Source organism: Bufo bufo, chromosome 1, assembly GCF_905171765.1.
Source record: "Bufo bufo chromosome 1, aBufBuf1.1, whole genome shotgun sequence".
NCBI lineage: Eukaryota > Metazoa > Chordata > Amphibia > Anura > Bufonidae > Bufo > Bufo bufo.
In genome coordinates, this window is record NC_053389.1 from 179,969,706 (window position 1) to 179,980,829 (window position 11,124).

The following is an 11,124-nucleotide window of genomic DNA, read 5'->3' on the forward strand; positions in this document are numbered from 1 at the left end:
AGAACGCGCTGAGAGCAGCGCGTTCTGTGTTCCCAATACGTTATCGGTATATCGGCAAAATAGATGCCGATACCGATAACGTTCAAAATCCTCAATATCGGCCGATAATATCGGCCAAACCGATAATCGGTCGATCCCTACAAGTCACCTGTACATACTAAATGGTAAAACACTGGGTACACTGACATGGAGAAGGACTTTTAGTAAACAGCAAACTAACTGTAAAAACCAGTGTCAGGCAGCTGCTGCCAAGGCCAATAAGATAATGGGTTGCATCAAAAGGGGCATAGATGCCCGTGATGAGAACATAGTCCTACCACTTTACAAATCGCTAGTCAGACCACACATGGAGTACTGTGTACAGTTCTGGGCTCCTGTAAACAAGGCAGACATAGCAGAGCTGGAGAGGGTTCAGAGGAGGGCAACTAAAGTAATAACTGGAATGGGGCAACTACAGTACCCTGAAAGATTATCAACATTAGGGTTTTCACTTTAGAAAAAAAGACTGGGGGGGAGATCTAATAACTATGTATAAATATATCAGGGGTCAGTACAGAGATCTATCCCATCATCTATTTATCCCCAGGACTGTGACTGTGATGAGGGGACATCCTCTGCGTCTGGAGGAAAGAAGGTTTGTACACAAACATAGAAAAGGGTTCTTTACGGTAAGAGCGGTGAGACTATGGAACTCTCTGCCTGAGGAGGTGGTGATGGTGAGTACAATAAAGGAATTCAAGAGGGGCCTGGATGTATTTCTGGAGTGTAATAATATTACAGGCTATAGCTACTAGAGAGAGGTCGTTGATCCAGGGAGTTATTCTGATTGTCTGATTGGAGTCGGGAAGGAATTTTTTCCCCTAAAGTGAGGAAAATTGGCTTCTACCTCACAGGGGTTTTGCCTTCCTCTGGATCAACTTGCAGGATAACAGACTGAACTGTATGGACAGATGTCTTTTTTAACTATGTTAATATTATTTCTTACCTGCGACGATATCGCCTGTGGGGTGAGCGTGAAGGTGACCTTGATCTTGACCTTGAACCAGTGCTTGAAGAGGAGCTGGTGTCTTTCATGAAAACATTCCTGTTACCAAACCTTGTGGGGAAGCTATTGCCACGGCCCCTTAGTGTACCAGTACTGTTACTCACACCGCCTCGTGAAGACTGTGTGACGGTAATGGTGCTGCAAAGAGAAGACTGCAACGTACTCTGTTCCCAGTGCTTTTTCTTTGGACTCTCCTTTACACTATCCTTACTAAAAGAAAAAAATATATAATGCAACGTACATTTTACTGTTAACCCAGCACCTGACCAAAAGGATTTTTAGGGGGTGAAACTTTAGAAAATGACTGAATAGAACAAGTACTGCTGAAAAACTGACCTAATCCATGAGGTTATTAAAGGAAAATAAGATGTCAGCATTTAAAAAAGACTAGATGCCTATCCAATAGCAAACTGCATAGGGTTTTCCTCAGGATAGGTCATCAATATCAGATCGGTGGGGGTCCAACTCCTGGGACCTCCGCTGATCAGCTGTTTGAAGGGAAGGCAGTGGTCATACGAGCTCTGCTTTCTCTGCTCGCCGCAGCAATTGCAGTGGTTAGCAGCATAATTAAAAGTATGGCGTCCCCATTCACTTCAATGGGACAGCTCTGTCTGTTCAAGTGAATACTATAGAGCCGTCCCATAGAAGTGATTGGGACTGCATATTTGTAATTACACCTGCTCAACATTGCAATTGCTGCTGCATGCAGATAGTGCAGAGAATATAGCACTTGTCTGAGCGCTGCCTTCTCTTCAAACAACTGACCGGTGGGGGTGCTTGAGAAGGATCCCCTGCCGATCAGATACTGATGACCTATCCTGAGGATAGTTCATCGATAGTGAAAAGCAGACAACCCCTTTAATGGAGTATAATTGATCTGAGAAAGGTTGAGGGATGTGTCTTGGGCCATATTTACTGCATTATAGAGTAGGACAACTGAGCACAAACCAGGTCCAAGTTCAATGTGTCTAAACATCTAATAATCCATCAAATCTAAAATAACGTAGAAGAAAAAAATTAACCTGGAAGCATACCATGGCAAAGGCTCTCTACTCCAATCAATGGTGTAGGCTGATCCATCCTGCAATCTGGCTTGCAAGACTTCTTTCAGCAGTTTTTCTGTTCGATCTTTGTCTTCCTCACTTTCACATGCAGTAAAGCAACGTTGGACATATTCCTTCATGGCTGGGGGCCAATCCTCTGGTTTTGTGGAGGGATTGTTGCTGTAATAGGTTGTATTTTTAAGTTGCAATAATGAAAAGAAGAAATAACTGGAGAATTTAACAGAACAGGAAGACACAGAAGTCTGGACTGAGAATACTTTGGCTATGTGCTAAGTTTGACCATTTCAGAAGCCCAATTTTTTTTTTTTTTTTAGGCTAAGCAAAAAGAACTTTCATAGACATGAACAAAACAAAACGTTATCCAGCAGTAAATTTTAGGTAAATCTAACTGGCTCCTGGCATTGGTACAGCCCCGGAAAACACACAATCGAAAAGGAGAAGTTTTACCAATATTGAACAAATATCAAGTTCTAATTAAGTCAAAAATGGATAAAACAAATAAAATAAGAAATACAAAGCACCCCGAGCACTGGGTTAGAATAACAGACAACTACACACCTGTGCTGGTGGCTCTTCTCAGACTGCTGCTGTAACATGTGGTGGTGAATGCGCGCTTGTTGCAACAGCCCATTATTGTTACTGTGTTGTTCATTGGATGCAAAATTCTGATTGGACACTACAAGAGGACGCTTCTGAAGATTAAACTTCAGACCACCAGCTCCGGGGGCTTCTGTAAAAAATAAAATAAATGGATGGAATAGAATATCTAAACTTACGTTATTTTTACCAATGGGGATGCCATTAGGTGTTATTTCAAGGATACAGGTCTACAAAAACACGTACTAAACAGAAGTGACAACTTACGTTTCATTCGGTTCCACATCTGTTGTCCCTTCTTTGGTTTCGGAGCCTCATTGTAGGAATGGTGATTGTAACTGTTGGCGTTGCTGGATGAGTGTTGGGGAGACTGCTGGTTGCCTCCTCCCGAGTTCTGTGGACAGGACTGTTGTAGATTATGGCTGACATGTTGGTGACGTGGTTGACCTTGGTTATTAGGGGCAGACACTTGAGACTGGATATTAGCGTAAGACATCTCATCCTCTAGACCAGGCACAGCAGGCTAAAAACACAAACATAAGGGATCAGCATCTGAGCGAAAAAAAAAATAGAGCAGGTTAAAAGGGGTTGTTCCCATCTCATAAAGAGATGAGATCTCACAAGGATAGGCCATCACTTCATGGCCGTGGAGGTGTGACCTCTGTGGTCCTTTCATTTGGAATAGTGAGGATCCCTGAGGTCAGACTCGCACCAATAATAGAGTGACATTTTCTAGCAATAGGTCATCAGCTTTGAGGTGGGAATACCCCTTAAACTACAAATGGCAGATATTTATTGGACAACACATTCAACTTTTCTTACACTCGCCAAGCAGGTTTGATACATAAAACTTTGGACCGGTCTACCTGAACTCCTGATTATTGATGACCTATCCTCAGGATAGGTCGTTAATATCTGATCTGTGAGGGTCCAACAGCTGACACTCTGCAGGCTCCAGGCACTGGAACTAGCTGTTGAATGGATCAGGAAGCACAGCGCCATTCAGAGTTTAGTGGTCGTGTTGGGTTACTGCAGCTCAGCTCCCACAGAATAGGAGCTGTAGTAAGTAATTATGTACAGAACTATGCACCCACATTTGTATTGAGCGGGCTACTGCGGTGAACCCGCTCCATACACTACTGGTGTCGGCTGTATAATACAGCAGGCACCCAGCCACAATGATGGGGAGACTGGCAATCATGCCAAAGCCTGTCATTTAACCCCTCAGATGCAGAGATCAACAGTGATCACTGCATCTGCAAGGTAAGTCAGAGGGATGCGGCTCCCTCTGCCTTCTGATCGGCGGTCCAACTGGCTACCATGGCAGCCTGGACACTTCTGAAGCTTCACAGCCCTGCCATAAGCTTTTTTCTAAGCTGTGCATGAGACGCAGCTCAGCATGGAACACATGGAAATTGTATTCACCCCAATAGATCTAGGTTAGGGTAAATGGGACAAGGGGTCTGGTTGTAGCCCCCTAATAGTCATTAAATAGTGGAAAAAAAGTTTACAAATAAAAAAATAAACAAAATATTAAAAGTTTACATCACCATTCGCCATTTTTTAGTCACCTTGTCCCCCCCCCCCCCCCCCCCCAAAAAAAGGATTAAGAGTTATTAAAGTCATAATTCCACAAAAAAACAAGCCCTTATACAGCTCTATAGACCGAAATATAAAACATATGGCTGTCAGAAAATGGTGATGTAAAGAAAATTGAGATTTTTTTCAAAGGTTTATATATATTTTTTTAAAGGGGTTCTGCACTTTGTTTTAACTGATGATCTATCCTCTGGATAGATCATCAGCATCTGATCGGTGGGGGTCCGACACCCAGGACCCCTGCCGATCAGCTCTTTGAGAAGGCAGCAGCGCTAAAGTAGCGCCGCAGCCTTCTCAATGTTTACCGCCTGCCCACTGACGTCACGACTAGTATCAACTAGCTTGGGCGGGGCTAAGCTCCATTCAAGTAAACAGAGCTTAGCCCCGCCCACGCTAGTTGAAACGTCACTGGGCCAGCGGTAAACAGCGAGAAGGCCGCGGCGCTACTGGAGCGCTGCTGCCTTCTCAAACAGCTGATCGGCGAGGGTCCCGGGTGTCGGACCCCCGCCGATCAGATGCTGATAATCTATCCAGAGGATAGATCATCAGTTAAAACAAACTGCAGAACCCCTTTAAGGTAATTAAAAAAAAAAACTATGCAAGTTTGGTATGACCGTAATTTTGAGCTACAGAATAAGAACGCCATGTCATTTTTAGCACACAGTGAACGCAGTGATATGAAAACGCCAAAAACCTTGGTAGAATTGTGGAGTTTTTGTTCCTGTTTTCCAATACGACATGGTAAATTAAATGGTGCCATTTAAAAAAAAAAAAAACTTGAACTGCAAAAAAATAAGCCCTCGCATGGTTATGTGAAAAAAGTATTAAAAGAAAAGTTATGGGTACTGGAACGTGGGGAGGAAAAATGAAAATAGGCCGGTCTTTAAATGTGTTTTCAGGTAATGTTTTAAAGGACAGGTTTCTCCAAATGCAGAGCTGCCTGGGGATGGGTGGTGATGTTTCCCTGAACTGCTCTACAATAGACAGTAATGATGTGATCTCACCTATTAGGGATTGACCGATCGGTTTTACCAATATTATCGGCCGATATTCAGGATTTTTAAAGTTATCGGTATCAGCATCTATTTTGCCGATAACAAATCGAAAAAAAGGATCGCGTTGCTCTCAGCGCTCTCCGTGTTCCCTCAGCAGCACAGGGGAGAAGGAAGTAGTGTCTCCCTCCCCCTTGTGCCGCTGCTGCCGCCAATGAGAGGAGAGAGGACAAGAGGGGAGGGGCTTTGGCCACTGCGCCACCAATGAAGATAACTCTCTCATTAATTCATATACAGGAGGCGGGAGCTGGCTGCAGAATCACATAGCCGGCTCCCGACCTCCATGACAAGTAGCTGCGATCTGTGGTAGTTAACCCCTCAGGTGCAGCACCTGAGGGGTTAACTGCCGCGGATTGCAGCTACCGCTCAGAGGTCGGCTATATGATTCTGCAGCCAGCTCCCGCCTCCTGTATATGAATTAATGAGAGAGTTATCTTCATTGTCTTGCTAACATTGTAGGACAGGCTGCTTGCATCCATTTTAAATCATTCCCAGAGAACCCCTTTAATGATTTAACACTACGGCTCCGATCACCATACGTTTTCACCATGGAATTTAGGAGCACAGCCGGTTTTTCTTTTACAGTATATAGTTTCTAATTTATGCATGTATATATTAATATAGAGACCCTGAATCCACCATACCTGACCGAGGCTTGCCTGGTGCTGTCCACTTTGTTGACTCTGTTGTGATGCTGATCCTTGGTAATTGCCAGACATACCATACTGACCAGAAGCATTGTATCCGCCATAGACATTCTGGTAAAAAATAAAAATAGGGTCATCATATCCAACTAATTATATTTCTAATACATCATTTTTCAAAGACAGAAACAGAGGAGGGTAACCTCTTATATCTTCATAGCATTATACATTTCATCTATCATATTTTGCACGATAAGCCCTTTAAATCTGGTGTACGTCAGATCATTCACAGCTATAGTCAGCAGGGAATATAACTTCTCCATCACCCAGTGCTTATGTAATATGCCGCTTATCTGCAAGCTGAAAACGTCTCCAGGGTGAGTGAACAGATATGAGATACCTACCATGGGGTAGTAGTAGTTGTAAGCATATGGGTAATTGTACTGTGAATACCACTGATAATACTGCTGTTGCATCGCCGCATCATTCTGTGATGCTGAATACTGCAAAAGAAAAAGGAAACTATTACCTGTGCAGTCACCTGATCATAAGGGGCAGAGGGACAAAACGAAAATGTGCTATAAAACCTGTACTAAAATTATATTCTAGGCATGCACAAATGTTCAGTCACCACTTAGCAGTTCAGTGGCATTACATTTGGGCCACATTCACACAGTCAGTATTTAGCTTAAGTGTTTTTAAAGGGAACCTGTCATCAACTTTATGCCGACCTCACTGAGGGCAGCATAAAATAGTGACAAATGCTGATTTCAGCGATGTATCACTCATGAGCTAAAAGTAAATGGTTGCTGAGAACCAGCATCATAATTGTTGCAGCACAGGCCTTGAAAAGAGTCAAATCTACTTAAGAGTAATGGTTATTCATAATCTCCTGCACTCTCACCCATCTGCTGATGATTGGCAATTCTCTCCTAGAGAGAAAGAGAGAAAACTAGGTAGAAGACTGTCAGCCATCAGCAGGTGGGCAGGGAGAGCAGTGATTTATGAATAACTATGACTCTTCTCAGGTGGCCGGGACTCTTTTCCAGGCCCAGTCTGCAATGATTGTGATGTTGGTTCTCGGCAACCACTTACTTTTAACTTATAAATTACAAACTGCTGAAATCAACTGACCTGTTTCTACTTATTGCTGCCTTTAGTATGGGCAGCATAAAGTTGATGACAGGTTCCCTTTAGGGTCCATTCAGACGTCCATATGTGTTTTGCGGGTCGCACATCGCCAGCACTCATAGAAAATGCCTTTTCTTGCCCGCAATTGCAAACAAGATCAGGACATCTTCTATTTTTTTGCGGAACAGAAGTGCGGATCCGCAAATGCACATTCCGGCCGCATTTAAAATAAATGGGTCCGCACCTGTTCCGCAAAATTGCGGAACGGATTCGGACCCATTTTGCGGATGTGTGAATGGACCCTTAAGCCAAAAATAGAGAAAAGAAATAGAGAAATAGTATAACGGGAAGATCTTCCCCTCTTCTATATATGGACGCACGCCTGGTTTTGGCTTACAAATACTACTGCAGAATACTGACCAGATACTGACTGTGTAAAATTTGTTTCACACTAACGTTAAAGAGGAAAAAGCCCGTCAGACTTCCCTGTATCCGTCATAGGCCACTTTCACACTCACGTTTAGTGCGGATCCGTCATGTCAGATAATACAACCACCTGCAACCGGTCAGAACGGATCTGTTTGTATTATCTTTAACATAGCAAAAACGGATCTGTCTTGACCACTATTGAAATTCAATGGGAGACTGATCAGTTTTCTATTGTGCCAGTGAATACAGATGCGTCCCCATTGACTTACATGGTGTGCCAGGACGGATCTGTTTGGCTCAGTTTCAGACAGACACCAAAACGCTGCAATGCAAACTGATCCGTTTTGGACCGCTTGTGAGTCCTGAAAAGATCTCACAAACTGAAAGCCAAAACGCCAGTGTGAAAGTAGACAGTGTCGGATAGCCGAAGCACTGCCAGACCCCACTGACTATAATGGGACATGCCTTGTATCCAGCATTAGTGCCAGAATACGGCCAATTTTTGCCTGGCCTATTGGTCCTTAGGCATCTCACCCAGTTCTCTGTGCTCTGCACTGATGAGGGGCAATCACCAAACAGCTGTCTGTAGATGAGGTGCTGGCTTATTTAATATCCAAGTCATATCTTAAGGCCTATTTAAAAGGGACAGACATTGACTTATAGGATAGCTGCCTTACATCTGGTGGCATCTCCACAAGGAGAGATAGTACCCCCCATATCAGTCCTTATGTCATCCGTGCGGCCGTTCCACAAACTAGAGAAAATGTTCTATTCTTGACTGTTATACAGAGTTTTGGTACCTGACTCTGAAACACTGGTCTGTAGAAGGAGCTAACTGATAGCGCCGGGCACAGAATTTGCTTACCCCTGCAGTCACATGCATGGTCCTTACCTGAGCATTGGCTTGCCCATCATTTAATCCTTTATTGGCACTCGCTGCGTTGGCTTTACTTATGTTTGCCAGAGCTTGCCGCGCCTTCTCCCACTCAGGATTCTCATGCATTGGTGCCTCTAAGCTGCCATCTCTACCCGCATTGTACTGCTGAACCCTGTATGGAACAGGATTAAACAGAACATGAAGAGACACCCCTCATCTACAGTACCAGAACTGAATATCACTTCTGTGAACGCTTACCATTCAGGGTTCAGTTGGTCTCCATGGTTGGTAGACATCGCAGTGTTCAGGTGTGGCCTGCTGACAAGTCAAAATGAAGCAGAAGTTAAAGGGGTTTTCGAGTTGGGGGCAAAATTCAACTAGGCAATTGCCACTATGCACAAGCCCTGTGATCAACCAGTTGTCGGCGGTCTCATTCATGGGACGATCCCACATTCTGTAGATATTCTATGGCGGCTGTAGAACAGAAGTGAATCATCTACTGACGTCACTGAATGGGATCGGTAACGGTATTAGGGTCCATTCACACGTCCGTGGTGTATTGCGGATCCGCAATACACCCGGCAGGCACCCCCATAGAAATGCCTATTCTTGTCCGCAATTGAGGACAAGAATGGGACATGTTCTCTTTTTTTTTTGCGGAGCCGCAGCCCGGAAGTTCGGGTCGTGGAGCGGCGGTGACCAAGCAGTGGGCGTAGAGCAGTGACGCAGCCGCAATGACAGACCGGGGGGGGGGGCGTGGTGTAGTGACAGCATGGGGAAGAAGAAATGACAGAGCTGGAGGGGTGGAGCAATGAAAGGTTCTGTCACGTCTCCGGCTCGGGGGGGGGGATTTGCGTATATGGTCGTGTGCAGAAGGCCTAAGGATGTGACAACATTTCCTCCATGAAGAGCGCGTTCATATGAACATGTGACAGCCGTGCCCGTGTTGCGGACTGCGGATCCGCAAAACACATGCTCCCTCCACATGGCCGTGCGGCCCTTGTGAGTTCAATGGGTCCACGATCCACAAGATTCAGCCAAAGACATGACAAGTAGTGCTGAGCGAACTGGTGTTTTAAAGTTCTGCGTCCAAAGTTCGGGTTATCGAAGAATCGCGTTATGGATTCCGCTACCACGGACCATAACGGAATTTGGAATCCATAACACGATTCTTTGATAACCCGAACTTTGGACGCAGAACTTAAAACACAAGCTCGCTCAACACTAATGACAAGTCCTATCTTTTGCGGACCCGGAAACCCGCGGAAAACACATGGAGTCCCTTCTGCGCGCTTCCAGATCCGTGCCATGTCAGGGGGGTGCACACAGCCGGTTCCCATGTTTGTGTGAACGCACCCTTAGGCCTCATGCACACGGCTGTTGTGTTCCGTTCCGCAAAATGGGGTTCCGTGACCCATTTCCATGTGTCTTCCTTTATTTTCGGAGGACCATCAGACATAAAGGAATGTAAAAAAAAAAAAAAAAAAAGGTCTAAGACAGGTTTGCCATGCATATGATGGGAAAAAAAAAACGGACGCGGACGACAATCTTGTGTGCCTCCGCGTTTTTTTAGCGGTCCCATTGACTTGAATGGGTCCACGAACAGTTTTCAGCGAAAATAATAGGACAGGTTATATTTTTTTGACGGACTGGAACCACGGATGCGGATGGCAAACGGTGCATTAGCCGAGTTTTCAAGGGACCCATTGAAAATCAATAGGTCCGCAGAAAATCACGAAAAACGGCGCAACGGACACTGAATAAAACAACGGTCGTGTGCACGAGGCCTAACTGTGATGCCCTGTAGAAACTACTGACTCCTATGGTGACATCACATGCAGTCAATATGGATGTGTCATCAGACTAGACACTGACAGGGCCCAGGGGAGGCCATGGTAACCCCTTCGTCACCTGCTCTGCAGTCCCCCATCTTTATACAGAACACCCCAGCAGGACGCCATGTTTCCGATGTATATGGCTGGGGTCATCTGTATAACATAGACAACCCTTTGACAACAGAATAACGCTAGCATTAGCGGCTACAGGTGCGCACGTATGTGGAGTACCGTATAGTCAGCGGCGCGGCCTCGGCCAGGCAGCTCATGCAGGAAACTCCTATGACCGGCCAACGCCTTCACCACGGCCGAAGTCTCCTCTGACCTCCCCTGGAAGGAGGTCTCACCCTCGGGCGCAGGCCTTCACCGACGAAATCGTCTCCGGGTGCTTAGAGCGATTTATGGCCTCGTAATCGTTTCTTTAGCTCTCGAACGACCGAATTTTCTCGAGGAAGAATCACAGAAATGGCCTCTGCAGCACAAAATGTCGGACGCGTTAGCTTGCTATTCCGGAGATAACGGCTTCCCGCCCCCCTCCTCCCAGGATTCGTTGTCTGCTCTTTCCGGGCGGATACCGTTATCCAATCAGAACTAGCTTTCTTAGAAGTGTTTATTGTTGATTGGCTAACAAGATGTCTTTTGCTTTGAATGGCAGTTAACTGCTCCAATGAGTGTGCGGGTGGGTGGAGCGTCATGTTTACGCTGCGTGCCTTGAGAAATGTGTCGCTTACGTCACGTGCCGCGCCCGCCATATTGGTGGGTTTTGTATGGGATCCTGCTGGTCGAGCACAATCAACAGATTACTCCATTGTAATGTAATATCTAGTCAGACTAGTTTCAGATCGTCTAAT

At 45.3% G+C, this 11,124-nt stretch overlaps 1 protein-coding gene across 2 annotated transcripts in view; it reads right to left on the bottom strand.

Annotated features, from left to right (window-relative positions):
• LENG8 (leukocyte receptor cluster member 8) overlaps positions 1–10,796 on the bottom strand; it is a 31,623-nt gene extending 20,827 nt beyond the window's left edge. Inside the window, exons 1-9 of one of the 2 annotated variants that reach the window (XM_040432871.1) lie at positions 10,505–10,796; positions 8,697–8,756; positions 8,454–8,610; positions 6,406–6,504; positions 6,002–6,115; positions 2,974–3,229; positions 2,668–2,839; positions 2,080–2,268; positions 986–1,255 (exon numbers count right to left, since the gene is read on the bottom strand). In XM_040432871.1, the coding sequence (XP_040288805.1) occupies positions 986–1,255; positions 2,080–2,268; positions 2,668–2,839; positions 2,974–3,229; positions 6,002–6,115; positions 6,406–6,504; positions 8,454–8,610; positions 8,697–8,756; positions 10,505–10,542 (1,355 nt within the window). In that variant the 5' untranslated portion in view covers positions 10,543–10,796. The remainder of the gene's footprint in view (positions 1–985; positions 1,256–2,079; positions 2,269–2,667; positions 2,840–2,973; positions 3,230–6,001; positions 6,116–6,405; positions 6,505–8,453; positions 8,611–8,696; positions 8,757–10,504) is intronic. The other variant, XM_040432879.1, reaches the window with a different exon arrangement.
• Positions 10,797–11,124: the final 328 nt, after the last annotated feature.